The sequence below is a fragment of the Rhincodon typus genome, chromosome 14 (assembly GCF_021869965.1).
Source record: "Rhincodon typus isolate 14 chromosome 14, sRhiTyp1.1, whole genome shotgun sequence".
In the NCBI taxonomy this organism is placed as follows: Eukaryota; Metazoa; Chordata; class Chondrichthyes; order Orectolobiformes; family Rhincodontidae; genus Rhincodon; species Rhincodon typus.
This window is the reverse complement of record NC_063345.1, coordinates 20475426-20500287: the sequence shown is the minus strand read 5'-3', so window position 1 is coordinate 20500287 and position 24862 is coordinate 20475426. Positions and strand designations below refer to the sequence as shown.

The 24862-nt window shown below is 37.4% G+C and overlaps 1 protein-coding gene across 1 annotated transcript in view; it reads left to right on the top strand.

The window, feature by feature from the left end:
• Positions 1 to 17887, top strand: part of atrx (ATRX chromatin remodeler) — a 121044-nt gene extending 103157 nt beyond the window's left edge. The window contains exons 21-25 of the mRNA XM_048605283.1: positions 6725 to 6874; positions 7331 to 7456; positions 8852 to 8947; positions 11157 to 11285; positions 13232 to 17887. Coding sequence (XP_048461240.1) covers positions 6725 to 6874; positions 7331 to 7456; positions 8852 to 8947; positions 11157 to 11285; positions 13232 to 13531 — 801 coding nt within the window. The 3' untranslated portion in view covers positions 13532 to 17887. The remainder of the gene's footprint in view (positions 1 to 6724; positions 6875 to 7330; positions 7457 to 8851; positions 8948 to 11156; positions 11286 to 13231) is intronic.
• The last annotated feature ends 6975 nt before the right edge of the window (positions 17888 to 24862 follow it).

Genomic DNA, 24862 nt, shown 5'->3' with positions numbered 1-24862 from the left:
GTTGTCAAAAAATTCTAAGGGTTGACTCAGCCATATATGGTTAACTGAAAAGGCAAAGATATTATCAAACTTATAGATATCAAAGAGATCAATATGATTGCAAAGATAGATGGCAGGTCTTAAAATTGGCCAGAATATAATAAACAGTAAAGAATTACTTAAAATAAAACATAAAGTTAGTACAGCAGAAAATTAGCCAAAAATGTCAACAAACAGGAAAAGTTTCAGATATTTGAAAAAGCCAGGTTTACAACATATATGTTGGTCCTTTTAAAAAAAAAAATGAGTCTGGGAATTAATGATGGAGGATAAAGACGTGGCAGACAAGTTGAACAGATGTTTTCATAGATCAATGAATCATAGAATCCCTACAGTGTGGAAACAGGCCCTTCGGCTCAACAAGTCCACACCGACCCTCAGAGCATCCCACCCCTATAACCCACCTAATCTACACATCTCTGAACACTACTGACAATTTAACGTGGCCAGTTCACCTAGCCTGCACATCTTTGGACTGTGGGAGGAAACCGGAGCACCCAGAGGAAACCCACACAGACATGGGGAGAATGTGCAAACTCCACACAGACAGTCGCCCAAGAGTGGAATTGAACCTGGATGCCTGGCGCTGTGAGGCAGCAGTGCTAACCACTGAGCCACCGTGCCGCCCCCGTTTTGTTGGTCTTCACTAGAAAGGATGGGTGTGACATCTCAGAAGTAGCTATAAATCAGGAGTTGAAAGGGTAGGAGAAAGTCAAGAAAATTACAGTGACAAGGGAAGTAGTACTAAGTTATTGGAACGGAGAGTTGCTGATGACACAAGTTAGGCGGTATTGTAGACCATGTAAATGACAGTCTATCAATGTCCCTGTTATTTTATGCTCTGTGAATAGGCAAAAATGTGGCAGATGGAGATCATTGTAAGAAAGTGAGAGATTATCCATTTTGCACAAAAAGTGGTAGGCCAAGACACTTTCTGAATGGTACGAAGTTAAATACAGGCAATGTTCAAAGAGAATTGGTGGGTTCAGATATACAGATCTTTAAAATGTCACAAACAGATGCAGAAAATAATGAATGCTTGCCTTTATATCCAGAAGACGAGAACACAAGGATACGGAAGTTATGCTGCAGTTATTCGAAACCCTGGTTAGAACCCACTTGGAATACTGTAAGCAGATCTGGGCAACAGAACTTCGGAAGGGGTTGCTATGAAGAGAGATTAAACAAATTAGTCCTGTTTTCTGTAAAATTTAGAAAGTTACAGGGTGATCTAATCAAAGCCTTCTAGATTTTAACAGGAAAAGAGAGGGTTGATAAAGATAAGCTATTTCCACTGGATGGGAATTTTACAATGAAAGGTCATATCCTGAGAATTCAGGTCAGACTATTTAGGAGAGCCATTGAGAAACACTTTTACATATTGAAAAAAGGGCAATGGATATTTGGAATTCTCTTCCACAAACAGCGGTGGATGCTGAATTAGTTGTGAATTTGAAATCTTTTTTTTAATCAAAGATATTGAGGGATATTGGCTAAAGGCAGGTATATGGAGTTAGGCCACAGATCAAACTTGATCTCTTTGAATAACGAAATAGGCTTGAGGGGCTGAATGGTCAGCTAGAAACAGGAATGGACAAGACCCCAGATGCTTGCTCTGGCTAGCATGAAATCAAAGTTTAAAATGCCTCTTGAAGACCAGGTATCTTGTTAAAGAGGAAACTACAAGATTTTTTCAAATGAAAATTAGTTTACTACTGGACAAGTCCAATTGCAGAATTTAATTTGGCTTGATGGATTTTTAATTTAATGTGGTCATTCATAAGCATAAAAAGCATTCATGAAACCTTTGTATGCAAGGCTGCATATTTTCTTTAACAATAAAGCAGTAATTTATTGATGAAGAGCAAAACTATACAAAACAGAACAAGCTATCACAATACACAGCAAAATGTAGAAAGATCTTAAACTGCCAGCACAACAAAGTTTTCACCGAGTTTTCCAACACCACTTTACAGAAAATTATATTGAGAGATTACCCTTCTATTTCAAATATTTGATCGGTTTATCCAGTCCTTCCCAGTTCTTTATTGTAAACTGTGAAGTTTTCCTGCATGCATGCTTACGAAGCTGAAAGCCTGGACTTTCTCAGTCTTTAAACAATCTGCAAATTTCTAGCCAAACACTCTGGTTTAGGAGTTTCACAAACATAATTTACCTTCGCAGAAATTTTTCCCTGAACTATTCTATGCTCCTTTCTAGGAGAGAAAACATATTGTTGTTCTGCCCCCAAGTCAGGTCTTCAAGCTGCTCAAAAACCTCACTCTCTGGGTTCCCTAAGCTAAAATCAATTCCACTTAATTATTCTAAACTAAAAACCAAGCTAATGGCCCTTGATGTTTACACTGTTTGTTAGTACTGTGCTCGGTTTATAAGTCTTCCATGAAGAACAAAATGACACTGTTATTTGTTTAAAAAGTCTTCAAAAAAAAGTAACTAACATCCAACTGTCACCATTTTGAAATCCAGACTCTCAAAATTACTTTAAATGTATATGTTTGTACAGAGCACAGAAAATTTACAGCACAGAAGGAGGCTGTTTGACTGGTTGGTCAACATATTTTACTCCTTAACCTTTATTTGAAAATTGCTATCTAAAACGCTCATTTTCCTCGATCAAAAGTACAGAGCTTTGCTAAAGTGATGTGCAAACAAAGCAGGATATGAGAAAAAGAACTTGTTCACAGCACGTAGTTAATGTATCAAATGCACTGCCTGGAAATGTGGTAGAGGCTGGTTTGAGGCATTCAAGAGGGTATTGGATGATTATTTGGATAGAAATTATGTTCAGGGATATCGGGAAAACACAGAAGATTGGCAGTAGTCAATAGAATCAATGAACACGCAGTGTTACCGAATGGCCACTACCTGCACCATAATGATTCTGTGATTGATCATTCTTGCAGTGGATTAACTATGTGCTACACTGCAATCGGTTGACATTTCTGACTTCGTCTTCTATTATAATACCCATCAAAGTAGCAGTTCTGGAAGTTAGAAGTATGATCCAGAGCATTTGTCTCAGCTTTACACTAAATTCAAAAAACATTATCCTGAAGAAGAGCAGATGGATTCCATTTAGGAATGAAATCCAGTTTCTGAGGAGTTGGTGGCAAAGCCCTAGATTGCTTGGAGACCAAGAGATAATTTGATTTGTGCCGGTGTCTCTTTTGAGAGTCAGGTTTACAATTAGGCCATTTGATTAGTCCTGGTTCTCAATTCAAAAACTTTATTCCAAGAAGCTTTTGAAATATTTTTCTATGTTTTTTTAAGTATGAAATTACTCTTCACTTGCTCTGATTAGTAATAAGACTGGAACCAGCTAGAATGCGGGCAGTCCTGCCAGCCATGTCTAGGTCCTGTGAGTGAATACAAAAAATGTGAAACTTTCCAAAGTGATAGTGAGCAGTCTTAACCTACTCACTGAAATAAGGGAGAGCTATCAAAAATTCCTTTACACTCCTCATTACTTATTTGCATAGTACTGTACTACTTGTATTGAGTTTCTTGTTGCCAGCACTGTTAGCCAAGGAAATTAAATAAAAGTTAAATTTTGATCCATGCATAAATTTTGACCATTATACAAAATGGCTGCAAATGTACTATCACTCCGTTTATGCTATTGGTAATGACCAATTTTGTCCACTTCTAATCAAAAAGCTGTGTATATGAAGTATGGATTTCCAATTTTGCAACCTGTGTTCTTGGCTGGTGTACAGAATTCAAGAATGTTTGTTATTAGCATATCAACCCAGATTCTATGGAGGTAGTGATAAAATTGTCAGCATTGACCTTATTCCTATGAAGCTATCAACTTCTACAAATGTTCTGAATAATGATAATCCTGAAGATGACTTTAATGTCTCTGTTTCTCCAGGTGCTATTGAGGAACAGCCACCACCACCATAATCCCCCAATCCCAGTCTTGCATCAACACAGAAAATCTTATGAAGTGGTGGAAACTTTCACTATCTGATTTTTTTAAATCCTTGGAAAGCTTCTGAATACATGAAACTTGGGCTTTTTTTAGTGGTGTACAAATTTCATAATTGCTGCTAAATCCCTCACTGACCCTGTGAAGCTAATTTATTTTACCAAGTGCTGGATTACTCCCAATTTTAGGAAAAGTTTTCAAACTAAAAAGATTTGAGATAGAAATTAATGATTTTAACTGTATAAACACTTAAAGTAAATAATATTAAATGTCTTTTACTTCATGTTTGCTGTCTGTCAGTACTTTAATATGATAAGTAACATAATTGCTTGCTGACATGACTGCACTTGCTTCCTTTTGACTTGTACCCAAATACTGGGGGGAAGTTATTCAATGGCACCAGTCCTTGGGGCTTGATGGACAGGGTTCCTTTTTCCCAAGTCTTTGATCGTCCTCTAAGGAGGAAATTCAGTTCCTCTTTTAAATCCTTTGTTGTAGAACAATCCTTTTCACAGTTCAACCCACAGACGAGAATAAAACAAAAAGATGTAACCTGAACTGTTTTTTTCCTTTTATTACATTGTGGGAAAGGATTTGTAAGTAGTGAGCCCTTTTCCCGCTTTGAAGAATTTGCATTTCAGTGTCGTCTTGTTCTGGAAATTAGGAATTGTATTTATATTTGAAGGGGCTTTCCCTTTTCATCACTTCCATCCATTAAATGAGCAATAAAGCTTAGACAAAGAAACGCCGTCAAGCACAGTTGGACGTAATCTGCACCATAGGGGGAGGTGATGGCCTAGTAGTCCTATCGCTGGACTGTTGATCCAGAGACCCAGATAATGTTCTAGGGATCCAAGTTCGAATCCCGCCATGACAGATGGTGGAATTTGAGTTCAGTAAATATCTGGAATTAAGAGTCTAATGATGGCCATGAATCCATTGCCGATTGTCAGGAAAAACCCATCTGGTTCACTAATGTTCTTCAGGGAAGGAAACTGCCATCCTTACCTGGCCTGGTGACTCCAGACCCACAGCAATGTAGTTGACTCTTAACTGCCCTCTGGGCAATTGGGGATGGGCAATAAATGTTGCCTAGCCAGCGATACCTTCATCCTGTGAATGAATAAAGGATTTCAATGACTGTATTACCTGAATATGTGTGTATTGCATTCTGAGACATTGTATTCCATAATCTTGCATTGCTTACAAAGGTATTTTTGGCAGTTGTTAGGAAGAAACCACTTTACCTGTATGTGTAGTTACCACACAAGCAAGTGGGTTTTTTTTCTAGCAAATTCCATTTGAATCATCAAATGGGTGAAAAGTTGGTTTTATTTGAAAATATGAAATACTTTATTCACTACTTAAGCTGGATACCATATCCACGTTTCCACAGTATGACTTCTGTGACCTTCTCACTCGTTAGTTACTGTAAAAGTTACTGTAAAAACCTGTTTGACAAACCTTTAAGGTAGAATTATTGGTAAGTGCAATTTTCATTTGCACTAGTTTGAACAACTAATTTGGGACCTGTGGCTGCTACGTACAAAGGACAACGGTTTTATTTAGGTGTACAGAAAGTAACGGTTCCAGGAATTGAACATAAATTGTCTATGCAAGTACTGGTTTCTAACTAAATAGATTTCCATTTGCAAGGCAGGAAAGTTAAAGACAAATAATCTGAAAAAGGTTTGACTTTTGTTTTCGGCATCATCTAGTGCATGTCCATTAAGTAAATTTTTCTCCCACAATTTGCCTTAAGACTGGTCTTGCAAATAATCTGTAAGAATGCATCTATGTTACTTGCATCTTTATTTAGATTTACAGGTAAATCATTCAATCAAAAATCAGTTTGTGGTAATTAAGTGTGCTGCAGCTAGATAATAGTCAAATGATATTTTAGAAGTGTAAAACTGGTAGTTATTCTGACTATGATAATATATCTAATACTAATGTCTTTAAATTGTTGATGCATCTTTGAAGAATTACTGAAAGGCTTGTGTCAGTTAAGGAGAGTCAGCCCAAATTTGTGAAAAGCAGATTGTGCTGTACTAATCTAATGAAACCTTTTGATTAAGTAACAGAAAAGGTTGATGAAGAGAACACGTAAATGGTGTCCCTTTGGCTTTTATAATTAGTGTTTGTCAGAGAACCACACAAAAGGGTTAGTGAACAAAGTTGATACTCTCAGTCTTGTGTGAGTGTGCTGAGTGTCTGCTTGAACTTTTTAAATAAAGTGAGATGTTTTCCAGACTGAGTTAGTAACCATTGTCTTAAATAACTGTTGAATCTTTGCTGACTGGTTTTTCGAGTTCCAAGTCATTGTATTAACTCTTAAATTTATTTTAATCAAATTCAGTGCCTTAAATTTTCAGGATAATTCATGAAATACTTTTTAAGTTTGGAAGATGTGGAATTATAGAAAATAGTATGACACAGTTCTCCCAGAGTTGACTGGCTGACTGTTTTAAGAAGATACGTTCAAAAATGTGATGCACCTTACCACCTACGTACTTTATCTATAGGATTATAAAATTGTTGAACTCGGCTCCTCCATTTTCTTTTGGAGAGAGCAATTTAAACATGAATGAGCTGTTTGTTACTATAACAGTAGACTACCATCTTGAAATTGGCCATAAGTGCTGGATTGAGTTTTTTTTTTAAGCAAAATATTCTAATTATTGCTAGCATTGCTTTCTGGGCTATAATGGTTGCATTTTTTTTAAAAAATAGGATCACATTTTAGCAGAGATACTTCAAAACCAGAAAGATTTCATTGTGGGCTACCACGAGCATGACTCTCTCCTGGACCACAAGGAGGAGGAAGAGCTAAGTGAGGAGGACAGAAAAGCAGCATGGGCTGAGTATGAAGCGGAAAAGAAAGTAAGGAACGTGAACCGAATGGTAACATGTAACATATAAATTCCAGAAGAGAATAGTATATATCTAGCCTAAAGTAACAGTTCTGTGCAAATTTAAAAGCAGAAATAAATCGTCCTTGCATTGATAGAAAAATTGGATTAATATGTATAGAAACGTTTAGTTTCTTGTCACAATTAATCTAAACAGTATTTAATCATGAAGCCAAAATGTAATTGTTATTGCAGATGTAAAGTTTTTAAGCTTGAACATTTTAATTTTCTTGTCTCTATTTTGAAGTGATTTGAACTTGGCTTTTGTTTGGTTAGTTTACTTTATTGAAAAATATTGGCTACTTTATTGAAAAATATGGAGGAAACCGTTTTGTTACCAAATATAAACTTGACTTGCTTTAAACTTTTCATGCTAGTGGTGGATTTCAGAATGAAAACCATGGCTTTTTTTTTAAACTCCTTCCAGGGTCTCTCCTTGCGGACTAACGTCGCAAGTGGGATTAATTTCCCTGCTGTCAATTTCGGCTTGCAGGCTGCACATTTTCCTTTCAACATAGCAACTTTGTCCACAATGAGTAATCAACAGCTGGAGGTGGGTAATTTGATCTACATCTTAACTAGTGATCTCAATACCTTAATGGTAATTAGGTTGGCTATTTGAGGTTAAAGCACTCTAAGATTAATATGTTCTAATATGATATAATATTGTAGTGTTATACCTCTGTCAATTCTAAGTGGAAGAGCACTTGTTTCCAGTTGTCATGTTGCATAAACTTAACTCCATTTATACAACTAACCCAGAGATGATGCTGTTTCTTAAATTTCTTTTGTTTTTTGCTTTGGTAACTTTAGTATTCAGTATAGAAAGATGTAGCATTGCAGTTATGTTTGATTCTACTCATAGATGTTGTGATTTGGTGTGAGATTCCCGGGTGACTTGATTTTCCTTCCATCCCTGCTCCAAAAACTCAACAACGTTGAGATCAATCATAATGCTGTCATTTTGCCTTCTGTGAGGTTTGCTCCCTTACAGTCGTAATTACACAGTCAGTATAATTTCATGACTGACGGCAGTGACAGTTTAATTTTGAAGGTGCGTTAGGTGATTGGCACTCCCACAGTTCTGTTAGGAGGGAGTTCAAGGATCCACAAACAATAGATTTTGATCAGTGAAGAATAATTTTTTTTAAAATGCCCAGCGCATCGACTTTAGGAGTTGGGAGGTCATGTTGCACGTGTATAGGACATTGGTTAGGCCATTTTTGAATGCTGCATACAATTCTGTCCTCCCTGCCCTAGGAAGGATGTTGTGAAACTTCAAAGGGTTCAGAAAAAATTTACAAGGTTGTTGCCAGGGTTGGAGGGTTTGAGCTATAGGGAGAGGCTGAATAGGCTGGAGCTATTTTCCCGTGAGCATCGGAGGCTGAGGAGTGAAGTAGAGGTTTATAAAATCATGAGGGGCGTGGATAGGGTAAATAGGCAAGGTCTTTTCCCCAGGGTGGGGGAGTCCAAAACTACAGAATATATAGGTTTAAGGTGAGAGGGCAAAGCTTTAAAAGGGACCTAAGGTTCAACTTTTTTCACGCAGAGGATGGTACATGTATGGAATGAGCTGCCTGAGGAAGTGGTGGAGGCTGGTACAATGACAACATTTAAAAGGCATCTGGATGGGTATATGAATAAGAAGGTTTTAGAAGGATATGGGCCAAATGCTGGCAAATGGAACTAGATTTATTTAGAATATCTAGTAGGCATGGATGCGTTAAATCGAAGGGTCTGTTTCCATGCTGTCCAGCTCAATGATTCTAATCTGTCAGTTTGGTTCATGCTTAGAGCATGACATGATTGCAAGGATTACACTTTTTTTTTTCTTCACATACAATGGTTAAGTTTAATTTATTGCAAGTAAAATATAAGTATATTGTATATATTTGTGATTTTGACTGTATTCCTTTTCACTTGAGATTTTTCCTTTTTTTTAAAAAAGGATCTTATCAATCAAGGCAGGGAAAAGGTCGTTGAAGCCAGTACCAGTATAGCAGGAGTGAGAGCAGAGGCGCTTGAAGACCTAATTGCACAAGTGGTAAGACATTTGAGTATTCATCCCTTGAAGGAAAAAGAGTAATTTATTCTAAGTAGCAGTAGACTGTTCAAATAAATTTGCGTTTTGTTGCTGCTATCAAGTTGATCTTTTAGTAGCCTTACATATTTTCTCACCATCAAAGCTGTTCTTTTATATGCATTATTTTGTGGTCTATAACGTAGCATTGATCTAACACTCAAAAATTGCTGCATGTTGGAGCTTTTTGTAAGTGCTTTGGAACATGAAACAGAAAAGGTTATAAAAATGTTTAATTAAAAACCAAATAATTCCCCATTTTAATACTGTTAATCTTGGCTGTTGTGCTGCCTGTTTTAGAGCAGGCTGATTGTTCAGGCATGGTTTTGGTCAAAATAAAAGATATTTGGCTGACTTCCTGTCAAGGTTAAAAAAATGATTACTATTACTCACTGAATACTGAAGGACTGTAATACAGACACCCTCAATCTTGAATGGAAAATATCTTCTTAGTTTTTTTGATGTAAATTGAGGAAAGTGCAGAGTAACTATTTAAGAACCCTTTCAGTTGGAATAAAAGTTAGCTCCTCCTCTTTCATGGAATGTTCTTCACACCTGAAAGACAAACTAAGCTTTTCCTTTGAAAGAATTCTTTAGAAAAATCTGTCCTGGTTTAATTTTTTACCTACTCTAGAAAGCATGTGTCATGCGCATCACTTAGACTGCCTCTCATCATGCCACGCTTTCAGTCTAGGTTTCTAAGTCTTCAGTGGAATTTGAAGGGACTGCATCGGTTTGGCCGAGAATGCTAACCCAGTATTTTCCATGAAAAGGAGGTGAAGTTAGCTTGTCTTTATTCTTTTCGTTGTTGGACAAAACAAAATTGAGCTGGTTTATTATTTAATTAGCTGTGATCTAGACCCAATTCTGTTTGTGTTAGTTTGGAAGTTAGTGGTTGATCAGAATAGTTTTTAATCTCAACACCTTGAGGAAAGCATAAAATACAAAGGATTGTCTTTACGTATAATTATGACAAATTAACCCTGTTTAAGCCTCAGTAGACACAAGAACAGAATTAGAAAATTCAGCCTGTCAAGTCTGAAGATTTCCATTATATTTTGAGAGCCAGTATTTTCCTAATTCTTTCTTCTAAATAGCTTTACTACGATTTAAAGATCGTGCTGTCTTGTTCATGTGTCCTATCGGGGAAATGGTTTATCTGTCTCTATCCTTTGTATTTAAAACCCTTTAACATTTTAAATTTTTCTATTAGCAATCAATCTTCTAAATTCAGGGGCTTATGATCAGTCGTTATGCAACCTTCCCTCATAAGCTAACCCCTTTAAGCTTGGTGTCATCCTGGTAAACTATATCACTTTCAAAGTAGGTTTATCTTTCCTGCAACACAGTACTTTGAATAGAGTTTGATCACTCTATATAACTAGAGCATTACTTCCTCGTTAATTTCAGTCTTCCTGAGATAAAGTCAAATATTCTATTACTCATTATGATTACTTTTTACCCCTTTGCTTGCTCTTATTGATTTATCTACATTGGTACCCAACTCCATTGGGACCTCCGCAGCTCTTGGTCTCTTTCCAATTAAGAAAATATCTGATCTAACCTGGATCTTTTTACATTGCTCCACATAAAATTCCATATACCATAGTATTATCACTCTCCATAAGAGCATCAGCAAGAGGAGTAGGCAATTCTGCTCATTGACCCTGAACTACCATTCGTATTATGGCTAATCTGATTGTTACCTTAACTCCATTATGTCTGGTTTAAATTCTTGTTCCTATTACGCCATTTATTTTGCCTCCTAATGGAGTTATCTGCGAACTGTAGAATTGATTGAATGGTCATGCTCACTCCACTTGATAAGAAATTGCAAGGAAGTGATTGAACTGATCAATTTTGGGCTACTTTTTTTTTCTTAAAGCCTGTTATATTGGGAAAACAATAAGGGCTAAAACTAATTTTCTGCATTCGCTAGTTTAATTGAGTAAAAAGTGAACTAGTTTCAGATAAATTTGTTCTCTCTTGCCGTGCTTTACAAACGTGCAACAGGCAAGTTACTTCGTTTTCGGCCAGAATTTCTGACCACTTGCAAGGAAACCAACCAAGCTGAGATCAGCTTTTAATTGCAAGTGTGTTTTATTGTGTTTGTTGTTTTTAACTGTCCCTTTCCAGTTTGGTAATCATTTTAACAGTTGTTTCTTTTCTTTAGTGGAAAGAGAATCCCAACCTGACTGAGGAGCAAGTTCAGGCAGTGTCACTGAGCAAACAAGCCAGCCAAGAACTCGAAATAAAACGCAGAGAAGCCATGTACAATGATGTCCTTTCAAAGCAGCAGATGGTAAGGTCTATACTCCTTTTGTGGCATAGTGGTAATGTCCCTACCCCTGACCTGGGAGGCCTGGGTTCAATTCCCGCCTGCACCAGGGGTATATAATAGCATCACTGAACAGGTTGTAGTCATTTCAGATGACAAGGTGTAAAACTGGATGAACACAGCAGGCCAAGCAGCATCAGAGGAGCAGGAAAGCTGACGTTTCGGGTCTGGACCCTTCTTCAGAAATCTTATAGTCATTTCAGCCTTCTTTCTTCCATAAACACTGGTGTCAAAAGTCTATATAACAAAACATTTTGCTATCTTTATTCAATTAATTAACTGAGTAACGAAGAGTTTGTTTTGTGGGGCACATCTGCCTTTGCCAATTTCTTCATTAAAATTGAACATTCTTCATTGTACTTTCCATAAAAGTTGATGTTCAACCAAGGTTGGTTTGAACATTTTTTTTTAAATTTCTGTTAACAGTTTCCAGAACGCAATCACTTTAGATTGGAAACAGTTGGATAAACATAAGTTTATTTTATCCTGTGGAATATATTTGTATTCTTTATCACTGACTTTACGTTTTTATATTGAATATTGATTGAATGGATGCATACAATTTTCATGTTTCTATTCTAATTGCTAATTGTTTGCGGAAAATGTATTATCCGAATTGATGTCCATTTCTGGGTAACTTGTGTTACACTTGGGTTACTATCATTTAAAGCTGCATGTAGCCGAAATACAGCAGAGATTTGAGATATAATTGCAATTTTCAGGAGCTCCACAGGGCCACTTCACTAATTACATTTTTAGTAGAGCACATCCAGACAAATTACTGTTGGTGTCATTAAAATGTACAACTTGTATCAAGGGATTAATTTCCTGTCCAGACCTGTGTTAAGACTGGTTACAAATTCTAAAGTTACTGTGTAAGATTATAAATTTTCTGGAAATTGTCAGGTTTTTAATTTTTATAATGAAGAATTATAAAATAGTCCAATCTCCTAAGAAATCTTTTTAATAACTATAGTTCACTCAACTAAAAACTGTACAATTTAATTCATGAACACAGTTTGTTTACTTGTGCATTACACAAATTGATGCTTCCTCCTCAAGTTTTTCCTGGTAATATCCACCTTTCCATTTCAGAAAATGTCATCCAGAAATTAATATCTATACCACATGCAAAATCAGCCTTCTCCTGTCGCAGGAATAGGAATGACTATTTGAGTAGTTTCTTCTTCTAGAACAATTTGTCTCCAAATGAGTATTGAGCATCTGGATAAACTGGGCTGCTTTGAGGGTTCCACTTAGAAGGTCTAAGCAATTTTATTTTCAAAGGTCTAATTGAAATGAGGTACATCCTTGTGGGTGAAAAACATTTCATATAATGGTTCCCCAAAACATTCCTTAGGTGGTGATTTGGGAGTTCAGTACCATTAAAGTGGCTCTTTGCAGATAAAGAGGTAAACAAGCTACTTTGATTTCTGCAACTGTGTTTTACTGTAGTAACTGATATAGTTGTGGCCAACTGGACATGTTATAACTGCTGTTAATATTTAGGGATTATAGCCATCTCTAATTAATTTCAATTTAATCGGACAGCACCTACTTTTGTACTGCAATGTGTGAACAAGTCAAAGTGAACAGGCCAGTCTAGTCAGATTTTGGTGTTATATTGCACTAGCTTAACTTCTGATGACATCCTTTTAGCTATTCTAGGTCACAGGGTTAGGAAGTAAACTTTTACTGACATTTATTAAGTTCTGTGGCTAGCAGTAACTAAGCCTATTCCCCTGAGAATATCTGGCCTGTCCTCCACACTTTCCTCTTACAATGGTAAGATCAGAACATTTTAGTGTAGGGATCCTGAGAAATGCTGTTATGGAAAGAATTTGGGGTATCATGTTGCAGCTTGAACCCTGCATACAAATTTTGTTCTCACTTCTGCCCTTCTTTCACAGCTGATAAGGTCTGTACAACAAATATTAATGAGCCGAAGGCAGCAACAGATCAGCCATATGGCAGTACAACAGCAATATCCAATGAACCCACTTTTAAACCAGTATATGTCTTCAAGAAATCCTGGTTCGATGCTGACTTATCCACACATCGGTTTAAGAGGATTGCCTATGTATCCACAAACTCCACCTGGTATGCGACCTCCTCCTTTGCAACGGGCACCACCTGCACCTATGCAGATGAAGGGACAGTCTCCTGGCCCCCCACAACTGAAACAAGGAATAAAAAATTCAAAGAAGTAGCCACTGCTCAAGAGATTATAAAAATGTAGTGTTGTGCCTTTGCTATGGTAGCAAGCACATTGCTGAACTGAAGAAAAGCTTCAAGTGACCAATTTATAACTGTAGATTGCCGTTGGGACACTATTTAAGTGCGTAGAATTGTGCTGAGATCATCAGAGGTAATATTGTCATAGGAGATTCCACAGAATCTTTAAACATTGTATATAGCCTTAATAAATATGTGACTGCTAGGGAGAGAACAAGTTTTCTTCCAAGTTTTTTTGTTCTGCCAATTATTTTGTTTAATTCTGATGTATGTGAAAATTTTAAAAAGTTTTTTTGAGGAGATGAGAAGTTGAGAATCCAGGACTCGTCGACCAATGAAATATAATTTAACAAATGTAATCTTTGCCACATTACTTCATGAGCTTCAGAAATAAGACCAGTTGATAAAGGAACAAATGATGTTGCCCCTTCAGTGTGTTTTTATTTTGCTAATAATACCTATGTCTCAATCTAACATATGAGTACTTCTCCACAATCTTTGGTAGCTTAATTCCTCCATCTGTTGAACCAAAAGAGAATGATTTTCAGAACTGCTGACGTTTAAAGGGTAGACTTCGATGATATCATTCAATGCTGACAGGAGGACTTATTTGATGTCATCCATTAACAAGGGTCAGTTTTGTATATGTGCTGATTTATACCTTCAGTCTTAATAAAAGCAATTAGGTTCATCTTTGGCGACGCCTCTGTGCAATGCATTGATGTACAGACAGAGTTTCTTCCTCTCAACCTCTGCAGTACAGTTCAAAAAGTTTTTCATAATTTAAGCCCACTTTGTTGCCAGTCAGCCCAATTCAGTGAACTGAATTTTTCTTTTCAATGTGCTCAACATTAGTTGGATGCGAAGAAGCTCTTTGTCCATTTCATCCATTTTAGATATACATCCAGTGATGATCTGTTATGAGAGTGCTATTTACCTTCCCTAGATGTTGACTTGATTTAATCCATGTCCTGTGAATTTCTTTACTTTCCTGGAATTGGACGTTCCAATCCCACAAGTACAAAACTAGGAATTTCTATTTTTCATCTAGTCCTTGTGTATTTGTGCTCAAAAACTACTGTTCCAAGGATTTGTTCCAAATGGATAGAACCTGTTACTTGGTACAATGTAAAAATGTCACACCAGATCCATCATGATCCTTGAATTAGTCATGCCCTTGTCACAAAACTGTTCTTGTAGCTTCTGTAGTCAGGATAAACTCAGTGTAAGCAAAGATTGCTAACCCTATCATCTTTGGTCTAAAGTTACTATGGCTGTCAATCCAAGAGCAGCAGCATTTTATTCCACCAGAGGTGAATGATCACATAATTATGTATTTTCTCCCCTAGAATTACATAGTGATTTCAGTTGCACCAGTGATTTGTTATGTCATCTCAGGTGTTGAGCCATGTAACCAAATGATCCTTTGGGATTAATATCACATTTATTGGTAACTGATGTTGCTCCTGGACAGGTTGGGGAAACCAGCATGCAACTCTTGCAGCTTTCTTCGAAATTCAACTTCTTAGCTTCTTTAATATAAATTCAAATAATCTGTTCTAGAAACTGATGGTTCGTCAGCTTTACATGATATGAGCTAATGCCTAGGCTGTTCTTGAATTATTTTCTTTTGAAGAACTTGTACAATTTAATTGTACGGAAAAATTTACCATTTGGTCATCACCAAACAAGTCAGATAAGTTACAATACAAGAATGCATAGAACCAGCTTTTATCTATAAGCCTAGACAACGTCCATCTGCTTAGGCATTTAAAACAAGTAGGTATTTAATGTGTTCTACATTATTGTCCATGTGGATTGAAAATTGATTAGGTGAAGTTGACCAAATCTACTTCTATAACCAGGGCCATCCTTGAGGTCACTTTTTGGAATATCTGCAGAGTTGCACTGTCTGGCAACTAGTTTAATGAAAAATTAGCTTTCAATCAAGAAAGTCCTGAAATTCATAAAGTATCCTGAAAGGTACTATTAAGACTGCAAGAGCATCCATCTTGGGTACCACTGGATCAAGTTCTTTGTATGTTATGGTTTTCATTGTATGGAAGGTCATTGCATTATATATCTGACAATCTGCTCTTTTTGAATGGCAGCATTTCCATATAACAGAATCTTGCATAATTAATTCTATCCGTGGGAATTGCTGCTTGTAGAATTTAGTATTTTGTTTTTCTAGTTTTGGCCCCCAAAAAATTACCAGCTTGCAGTAAAATCCTAATTGTGTTACTTAATTAACTTTGTTAAAAGTACTGTATGATTGTATTCCTCCTTGGAACCTTAGCTTACTCCTGTGGTTTGTGGTGGATACTTCTCATCAAAGACTGAAGAACCCTTGGAGGACAAATTATATAATTTTTGGAAGCCTGTCAGATTGTTTCTGTTCATATTATGTATTAATATGACTTTATTTAATTCATAGATTTACAGTGTTAACCATATTTTGTGCTAATCCACATTTTTATTTTTCACCAATACTGTCAGCCTGATGTAAACCAAAAATAAAGCTATTCTGCACTCTAGGCCTCAACATTTATTTTAAAATCTTTATAGTTCGTCTCTTGGTATTGGAATGATTTATGAAATATAAATGTTTTCTAGTCTCCCTGACTTGTAGGACTATATTCAAATGCTCTTATTTGGAACTTGCAGCAAAGTGTAACTGTAATGTTCTGTCAAATATTTCTGTTGATTTAAGTTTTTTTTATTTTGTTTTAGTTGCGTAGAGAATTTTTTTTTTAAATTAGCCTGTTGGCCTAATTGAAAGGTGAGACTTCTACTCAACTGCTCATTTTTTAAAAACAAAATCTTTTGCTCAACATTTATTTGCTTTCTGTGATAAAATTCTTTTCAATTGACAAACTTTCCATTTTTCCTCATTGTGAAATCTTGCAAGTCATTTTGCCCCACTGCCTTTCTAAGAATTCGCCAGAACAATGATTTGCTTTGTTGTCATTTTGAGACTTAATGTTATTATAATGTTAAGAATGATCTAATACAAACAAATTTCTGTCCAGATGTTTAAAAGATGCATGTGTACGTACGTTCTGTTGTGCCAGACTCTACACTTGTTCATTCAGTGGGATGACATCTTTGGTTGATTTATGTCACAACACCTTATCTTCAAATTGGAATCAAAAGTATACAATGGCTTGAACTTTTTATAAGTATGCTTTAAAACATTTCCCATTTTCATCCTGCAATTGGATTTCACAAAATTAAAAGATAATGTAATATTGGTATACTGCACTTGTACAGGCTTTTTGATTTAAAATTTTAATCTATTGCAGTGTGATTTCCATGTGTTTTAGAAGCCAGGAGAAATAGTTTGAATGTATTTGGGGTAAAGGCATGATGATGGTGCCATGTGGCAGCAGAGGGCAGCAGATGGAATTTCCAACTGCAAGGCTTTGGCAATTTATGGCCTTTATTTCCCTTTGCTGTCCTTAACATGCTTCATTTTATCTTTTGGAATTATTATTTTATGACAAATACAGTACTGTTCAAGATCTCTTGCAAAATTACCAGCAGATGTTTTCACAGGATAAATCAAAAGTGTTTGCTGGTTTGTCATTTAAATACAAATAAAAAGATGAAGCCATGGGTAGCACAATAGTGGTATAAGGCCAATGCACAGAATCAAATTTTTGAGACGAGATATACAACAAAAATTAGACTTCTCATATGTTTCACTTTAAATTTGATTTTTTTTTTGTTTATATTCTATCAGCGCTGTATTTCGTGCTGAATTTGACCAGGAAATAGTTTTGAAACTATTATGGTTGTGGTTGGGAAAAAAAATTAAATCACTCGAATTGTTCATTTTTATAAAGTTAGATGTGATTTACATAGTTGCTGTTGCTTAACCGATAAATATGTTGCAGCTCGTATTAAGACTGAATGGTAAATACCATATTTTCTAACTCGTACTGTCCTTAATTTTGGATGTAAAGCATTCTTTGCTTAGTAATATGTTTTTTGTATCAAACGTACCCTAGTTGACTAGCAAAAGGAGAGCCCGAAAACCATTATTTGCTGTTGAATTCTAACAGCTTTGAAGATGTAACAGTCTTGCTTGCTTTCTATATATTTTAGAAGTTGTTTCAACTGTATTTATTCACTACCGTAAATACCGTAGAACTGATACAATTTCATCCCATAGGGATCATCGTGTGTAAAATAAACTGGCAGTGTGTTTTAATAGAAATTGTAGTGGATGAATAAGTACGCACACTGTTGTGTTGTTACCTTTGCAAGTGGTATCAAAACATTTAAATTTTAATATTTAATATTCAATAAAAATGACAAAATTGAAATTATGCCTAGATTATTTATTAATACAAGTACTTCCGGGCAATCATAGTAATTTATTTAGTCCCACGGACAGTACAGTTCATTTCTCATCTTCCGTATATAAATAGCCTTTTCATTCCTGCTGTTGCAGTACAATCTTCCTCAGCCGTTGCTAATATTTAAAGCATCTTTGAGCGTTGCACTTGCTTTTGCCATCACTGGAGTTAGTGTTATTTTTGACTCACACTAGTGGCTAAACAAAATCTCAAGTTTGTTTTTCCAGTCTGTTCCATGTTGTAGTTCTGCCTTTACATGTTGATGATGGACAATGTATGTCCTGAAACACCCGCGTTGTGGTATTTCGGTGAAAACATTCACTGAGCTGTTGTTTGGTCTCTGGTCAGCTCTGTGCCGGTGGTCAGGTTCAAACATCGCACATATTGCTTACATAGTTGTGTGATCCTATTTCAACTAGGTCCTATAGAGGTCAACTTTTTCCAGACTAAAAGAGAACTTGCTAGTAGCATTTGACGTTCTGAAGGTGTTCTCAGAGTACCCACAGTACAGAGAGGAAGATAGTTCTAGGATTTTGACCCCATGTCAGTAAGTAAATGGTACTGTAGATCCAATTCCAGACGCTGGCGTTCCCATGCAATTGCTCCCTTTGTCCTAAGTGCTAGAGGTCATAGATTAAGAAGATACTGTTGAAAGAGCCTTGTTGAGTTACTGCAGTACATACTGCAGATAGTACACAGTTGCTTCTGCTTTGTCAGTGGTAGAGAGAATGAACGTTGAAGGTGGTGGATATGGTGCCAATCAAATGGTAGCTTTGTCCTGGAGAGTGTCAAGCTCCTTAACTATTGTTGGGAACTGTATCCTTCCAGACAAGTGAAAAGCATTCCACTACATTCCTGTCTTGTACCTGATGGACAGGATTTGGGGAATCAGAGGTGAGTTACTTGCTGCATAATTCAAACCTCTGATCCGCCTTAGAAGTCTCTGTATTTCGATGACTAGTCCATAGCCTTTGCAGTATCCAGCACCCTCAGCCATTTACATGTGAAATAAATTGATTTGGCTGATGACTGGCATCTGTAGTAATGGAGGATTCAGAAGGAGGGCAAGCAGGATCATGCATTTGATATTCCTTCCTGAAGGTGAATGCGGGTACTGAAGTGTTGTCTTTTGAGTTGATGTGCTCCCCCACCACGCTCGCAAACCCCAATCATCGGGGATGGGGATAAATGGAGGTAGTCCTAAAAGTTACAGATTTTGCTTTTAATTAAATGTCTTGACTGTGTCACAAATTTCAAATTTTCTGATTCATCGCACCATCAGTTACCAATAAAATCTTATCTATAATCAAACAAATTATTCCAACGCTGACCTTTTGACTGAGTTGAAAGATCATTTTGAGTGTCTGACATTATACAGTTTACTACAGACACTCCCAACATGCCCTGAATCTGAAATTATTTTTATTGACACTTTGCTTGATGCACTAGTAGTATTTTTTTCTACCTGTCTTGTAAACTCAGTACCTAATTTATCTGCGATATATGGATATTCTAAATTCTTAGATTTTGCTGACAATCTATTATGAATAAATCTCTCAATGTATTTGTGGTGTTCATAAGTAGAAATAATATATTACTGTTGAGACTGTGCAATCCAGGGCTTGGAGAAAACCAGGGAAATGAAGGTGACAAATTCATTTGTAGATGGTGTAGATATTTGTCAAGTAGCACACCTCTTATACAAAGCCACTTGCTTATGTGTCAACAGAAAGTAGACTTGATAAAAGTTTGATTATCTTTTGTTGATGCCTTTTATAATTTGAAATATCTAGTCTGCAACTCTGATCACATTTGATAGGCATATTTAGTTAAGAACTTTAGAGCCACCCACTGACTCAGTTGAAGCTATCAGCAATTACCTTTAAATTGAAGTTGTAACATTGCATTTAGGTCTTTGAAGAGGCTTTTTATTGTGTTATGTACTGATATGGTCAGATGCTGTTTACAAAGGGTTAATTCAGAACTATGAAGACAATATCCAAGTTATTGTTATGCTGATTAGATGACATCTGATGAAATAGACAATGAATTGTCTAGTTTTACATGCGATGTTGGATTTTACACTGAGAAATCGTTCAATATGTCCAATAGCTGTTTGTATCCAAATTTTAAAGTGGGTTTGTATTTGATATAGGGAGGTAGGTGGGTGGGTATGTGCTTAGATGAATGGACAGTTTAATCTCTATGAAGAATTGTAACTGCTCCGCAGACCAATACTTGCTGCAGAACTGAGTGGAATTGGAGAACTTGCTCCTTTTTCCTCATTGAAGATATGAGGCTGCTTGGAGATAGCGATATTGCTTTTGTACCCAGTTGAAACAATTGTGGATGCCTTGGAGCATTACTTCACGATGTGCTATTTAAATGTTCCATGTCTAGTAGTTTAATGTAGCTATATGGCTGGCACCTTGTGTGTTCCAGGTAGAAGGTAAATCATCACCTTTAGGTTGGTATCCAGAGAACGACAGCGCTTTTGCAATGGCAACTGATGTTTTCCTGTGTAGCTAGGGAGTCTGTCTTCAAGAAGCATAGACTTGAGATGCATAAATACAAATCATGTAACTAATGCATAAATGAACTTGCGCTTTAAGCAGTTCATTTGCCCCATTTCATAAATGTGTGATCAATCGAGACTGAACAGATAAGAGTTATGTGGAATAGGGCTCCCGAGAGGAAGTGTTTTGGTACATCATGGCAAAGTCTGGCCTCCAAACGCTAATACCATGGGTACAAGGCTGGATGTACTAGATTGGTAGCAGGGCTGAAAGACTTCAGTTACTTAGACTGATTGAAGCTACAGTTGTTCCCATTTCAGCACAAGGTTCAGAGAAAATTTGAGAGGTTCAAAATCGTGTACATCTTGGATAGTGAGGAACTGTTTCTAGTAGTAGAAGAAACAGCAACTAAAGGGCACAGATTTAAGGCATTTAATGAAAAAAAATTAGGGATAAAGTGAGATAGTGAGTGCTAATAATCCAGAGTGCATCACTTGAAGGTGATAGCCTAGTGGTATTATCGCTGGACTGTTAATCCAGAGATCCAGATAATGTTCTGGGGACCTGGGTTCGAATCCCGCCATGGCAGATGGTGGAATTTGAATTCAATAAATATCTAGAATTAAGACTCTACTGATGAACATGAATCCATTGTCGATTGTTGGGAAAAACCCATCTGGTTCACTAACGTCCTTCAGGGAAGGAAACTGCTATCCTTACCTGGTCTGGCCTACATGTGGCTCCAGACCCACAGCAATGTGTTTGACTCTTAACTGCCCTCTAGGCAAATAGGGATGGGCAATAAATGCTGCCTAGCCAGTGACGCCCTCATCGCATGAATGAATTTTAAAAAATTGTAATTGTAAGCTTCAAAAGGAAACTGGATTAATGCTTTATATTGCATGGGTGTAGGGAAGGAGTTAGTGAATGCAACAACTTGAATAGGCCTTTCAGAGGGACCTGAAAAATGGGCCACCTTGTGAGCTATATTTATCAATGTGTGAAGGTTATGACTATGAATCATGTAGGTAAATACTAATGGATTAGGACTTGAAGACCTGGTTCAGCATTATAATTTGTGATTCTACTTAATCTTCTGTATTCTCAAGTAATTTGACAAATCTTTAATTGCAATCCTTGCTATTTTTACATTTGCCATCTTCTTAAAAGTCACTATAATTTACCACCTTTCCTAAGGGATGAGACGAGGCAAATATGTGATGGTTAACCAGATTTGAAATTTTACAGGAAACCGATTTTGCATTCCTTCTATTGTGCCTGCCTTGGAACCTGAATTTCTTTTCACAGGCTTATGTTTGACATTCTGAACCTGCGGTTTTGTGGGATCTTAAGTTCCTAACTTCAAAATCGTACTCTGTGTGCGGTTCAAGAGTAAGAAATGTCAATGAAATTGATTCAGTGTCAACATCTGGAGGCAGAAAAGACTTGTGTTCATGTTTCAGGTAGCACCCTTCTTCACAGTCAACCTAAATATTTCCAGAATTTTCTGTTTCCGTTTCAAATTTTCCAGCATTTATAGTTTATTTTTATTCATTCCTTTGTAGTTGACACGCCTTATTTTATTTGGCTCCAATGTGGTGGCAAAACCTAAAATATATCCATAAGGAGGTTGCAATGCCTGAAGTGTTATGCACCACTTGTTTTACATCTCTTGCTCTCTCTACCTTACTTAATCTAACCATCGATCTCTCTCTAATATTCTTTCTTAATAAAGCTATTCCAATTAAAGCAAGGCTGACTGAAAGAAAAACATAGCATATGGAAAGTATAATGGAGATCTGAAAAGGTCATAATAAAATTTCCTCTAATTCTATGCTATCCACATTTTTCACCTTCTATTTACCATATCAACTATTTACTTTCTGAACCCTATCTAACCCTCTTCATGTAACTAATATTGCCATTTATGCTCCGGTATGTACCTTAAATTTTGTAATGTGATTCCTATGCAGCATCCTAAAAATGCTCAATTGTAAATAGAGATGGCCTGGTGGTATTATCACTAGACTATTAATCCAGGTACCCAGGTAGTATTCTGGGTACCTGGTTCTGAATCCTGCCTGGAATTGATGACCATGAAACCATTGTTGTTTGTCAGAGAAACCCACCTGGTTGGCTAATGCCTTTTCAGGGCAGGAAACTACCATCCTAACTTGGTCTGGTCTACGTGTGATGTCGGACTTGCATGACGGGGTTGACTTTGAACTGTCTGCTAGGCAATTAGGGAAGAGCAATAATTGCTGGCCGAGCCAGCAATGCTGGCTTTCCAAATATTGACTGGAAACGCTATAGTTCGAGTACTTCAGATGGGTCAGTTTTTGTCCAATGTGTCCAGGAGGGTTTCCTGACACAGTATGTAGATAGGCCAACAAGAGGCGAGGCCACATTGGATTTGGTACTGGGTAATGAACCAGGCCAGGTGTTAGATTTGGAGGTAGGAGAGCACTTTGGTGATAGTGACCACAATTCGGTTATGTTTACTTTAGCGATGGAAAGGGATCGGTATATAAAGCAGGGCAAGAGTTATAGCTGGGGGAAAGGCAACTATGAGGCGATGAGGCAAGATTTAGGATGCATAGGATGGAGAAGGAAACTGCAGGGGCTGGGCACAATTGAAATGTGGAGCTTGTTCAAGGAACAGCTACTTCGTGTCCTTGAAGTATGTACCTGTCAGGCAGGGAGGAAGTGGTCGAGCGAGGGAACCGTGGTTTACTAAAGAAGTTGAATTTCTTGTCAAGAGGAAGAAGGAGGCTTATGCAGAGATGAGGCGTGAAGGCTCAGTGAGGGCGCTTGAGAGTTACAAGTTAGCCAGGAAGGCCCTAAAGAGAGAGCTAAGAAGAGCCAGGAGGGGACATGAGAAGTCTTTAGCAGGTAGGATCAAGGAAAACCCTAAAGCTTTCTATAGGTATGTCAGGAATAAAAGAATGACTAGAGTAAGATTGGGGCCGGTCAAGGACAGTAGTGGGAAGTTGTGCGTGGAGTCCGAAGAGATAGGAGAGGCGCTAAATGAATATTTTTCATCAGTATTCACACAGGAAAAAGACAATGTAGTCGAGGAGAATACTGAGATACAGGCTATTAGACTAGACGGAATTGAGGTTCATAAGGAGGAGGTGTTAGCAATTCTGGAAGGTGTGAATATAGATAAGTCCCCTGGGCCAGATGGGATTTATCCTAGGATTCTCTGGGAAGCTAGAGAGGAGATTGCAGAGCCTTTGGCTTTGATCTTTATGTCGTCATTGTCTTCAGGAATAGTGCCAGAAGACTGGAGACTAGCAAATGTTGTCCCCTTGTTCAAGAAGGGGAGTAGAGACAACCCTGGTAATTATAGACCAGTGAGCCTTACTTCGGTTGTGGGTAAAGTGTTGGAAAGGATTATAAGAGATAGGATTTATAATCATCTAGAAAGGAATAATTTGATTAGGGATAGTCAACACGGTTTTGTGAAGGGTAGGTCGTGCCTCACAAACCTTATTGAGTTCTTCGAGAAGGTGACCAACAGGTGGATGAGGGTAAAGCGGTTGATGTGGTGTATTTGGATTTCAGTAAAGCGTTTGATAAGGTTCCCCATGGTAGGCTATTGCAGAAAATACGGAGGCATGGGATTGAGGGTGATTTAGCGGTTTGGATCAGAAATTGGCTAGCTGTAAGAAGACAGAGGGTGGTGGTTGATGGGAAATGTTCATCCTGGAGTTCAGTTACTAGTGGTGTACCTCAAGGATCTGTTTTGGGGCCACTGCTGTTTGTCATTTTTATAAATGACCTGGATGAGGGCGTAGAAGGATGGGTTAGTAAATTTGCAGATGACACCAAAGTCGGTGGAGTTGTGGATAGTGCAGAAGGATGTTGCAGGTTACAGAGGGACATAGATAAGCTGCAGAGCTGGGCTGAGAGGTGGCAAATGGAGTTTAATGCGGAAAAGTGTGAGGTGATTCACTTTGGAAGGAGTAACAGGAATACAGAGTACTGGGCTAATGGTAAGATTCTTGGTAGTGTGGATGAGCAGAAAGATCTCAGTATCCATGTGCATAGATCACTGAAAGCTGCCACCCAGGTTGATAGCGTTGTTAAGAAGGCGTACAGTATGTTAGGTTTTATTGGTAGAGGGATTGAGTTTCGGAGCCATGAGGTCATGTTGCAGCTGTACAAAACTCTGATGCGGCCGCACTTGGAGTATTGCGTACAGTTCTGGTCACTGCATTATAGGAAGGATGTGGAAGCATTGGAAGGGGTGCAGAGGAGATTTACCAGGATGTTGCCTGGTATGGAGGGAAGGTCTTATGAGGAAAGGCTGAGGGTTTTGAGGCTGTTTTCGTTAGAGAGAAGAAGGTTAAGAGGTGACTTGATAGAGACATACAAGATGATCAGAGGATTAGATAGGGTGGACAGTGGGAGCCTTTTTCCT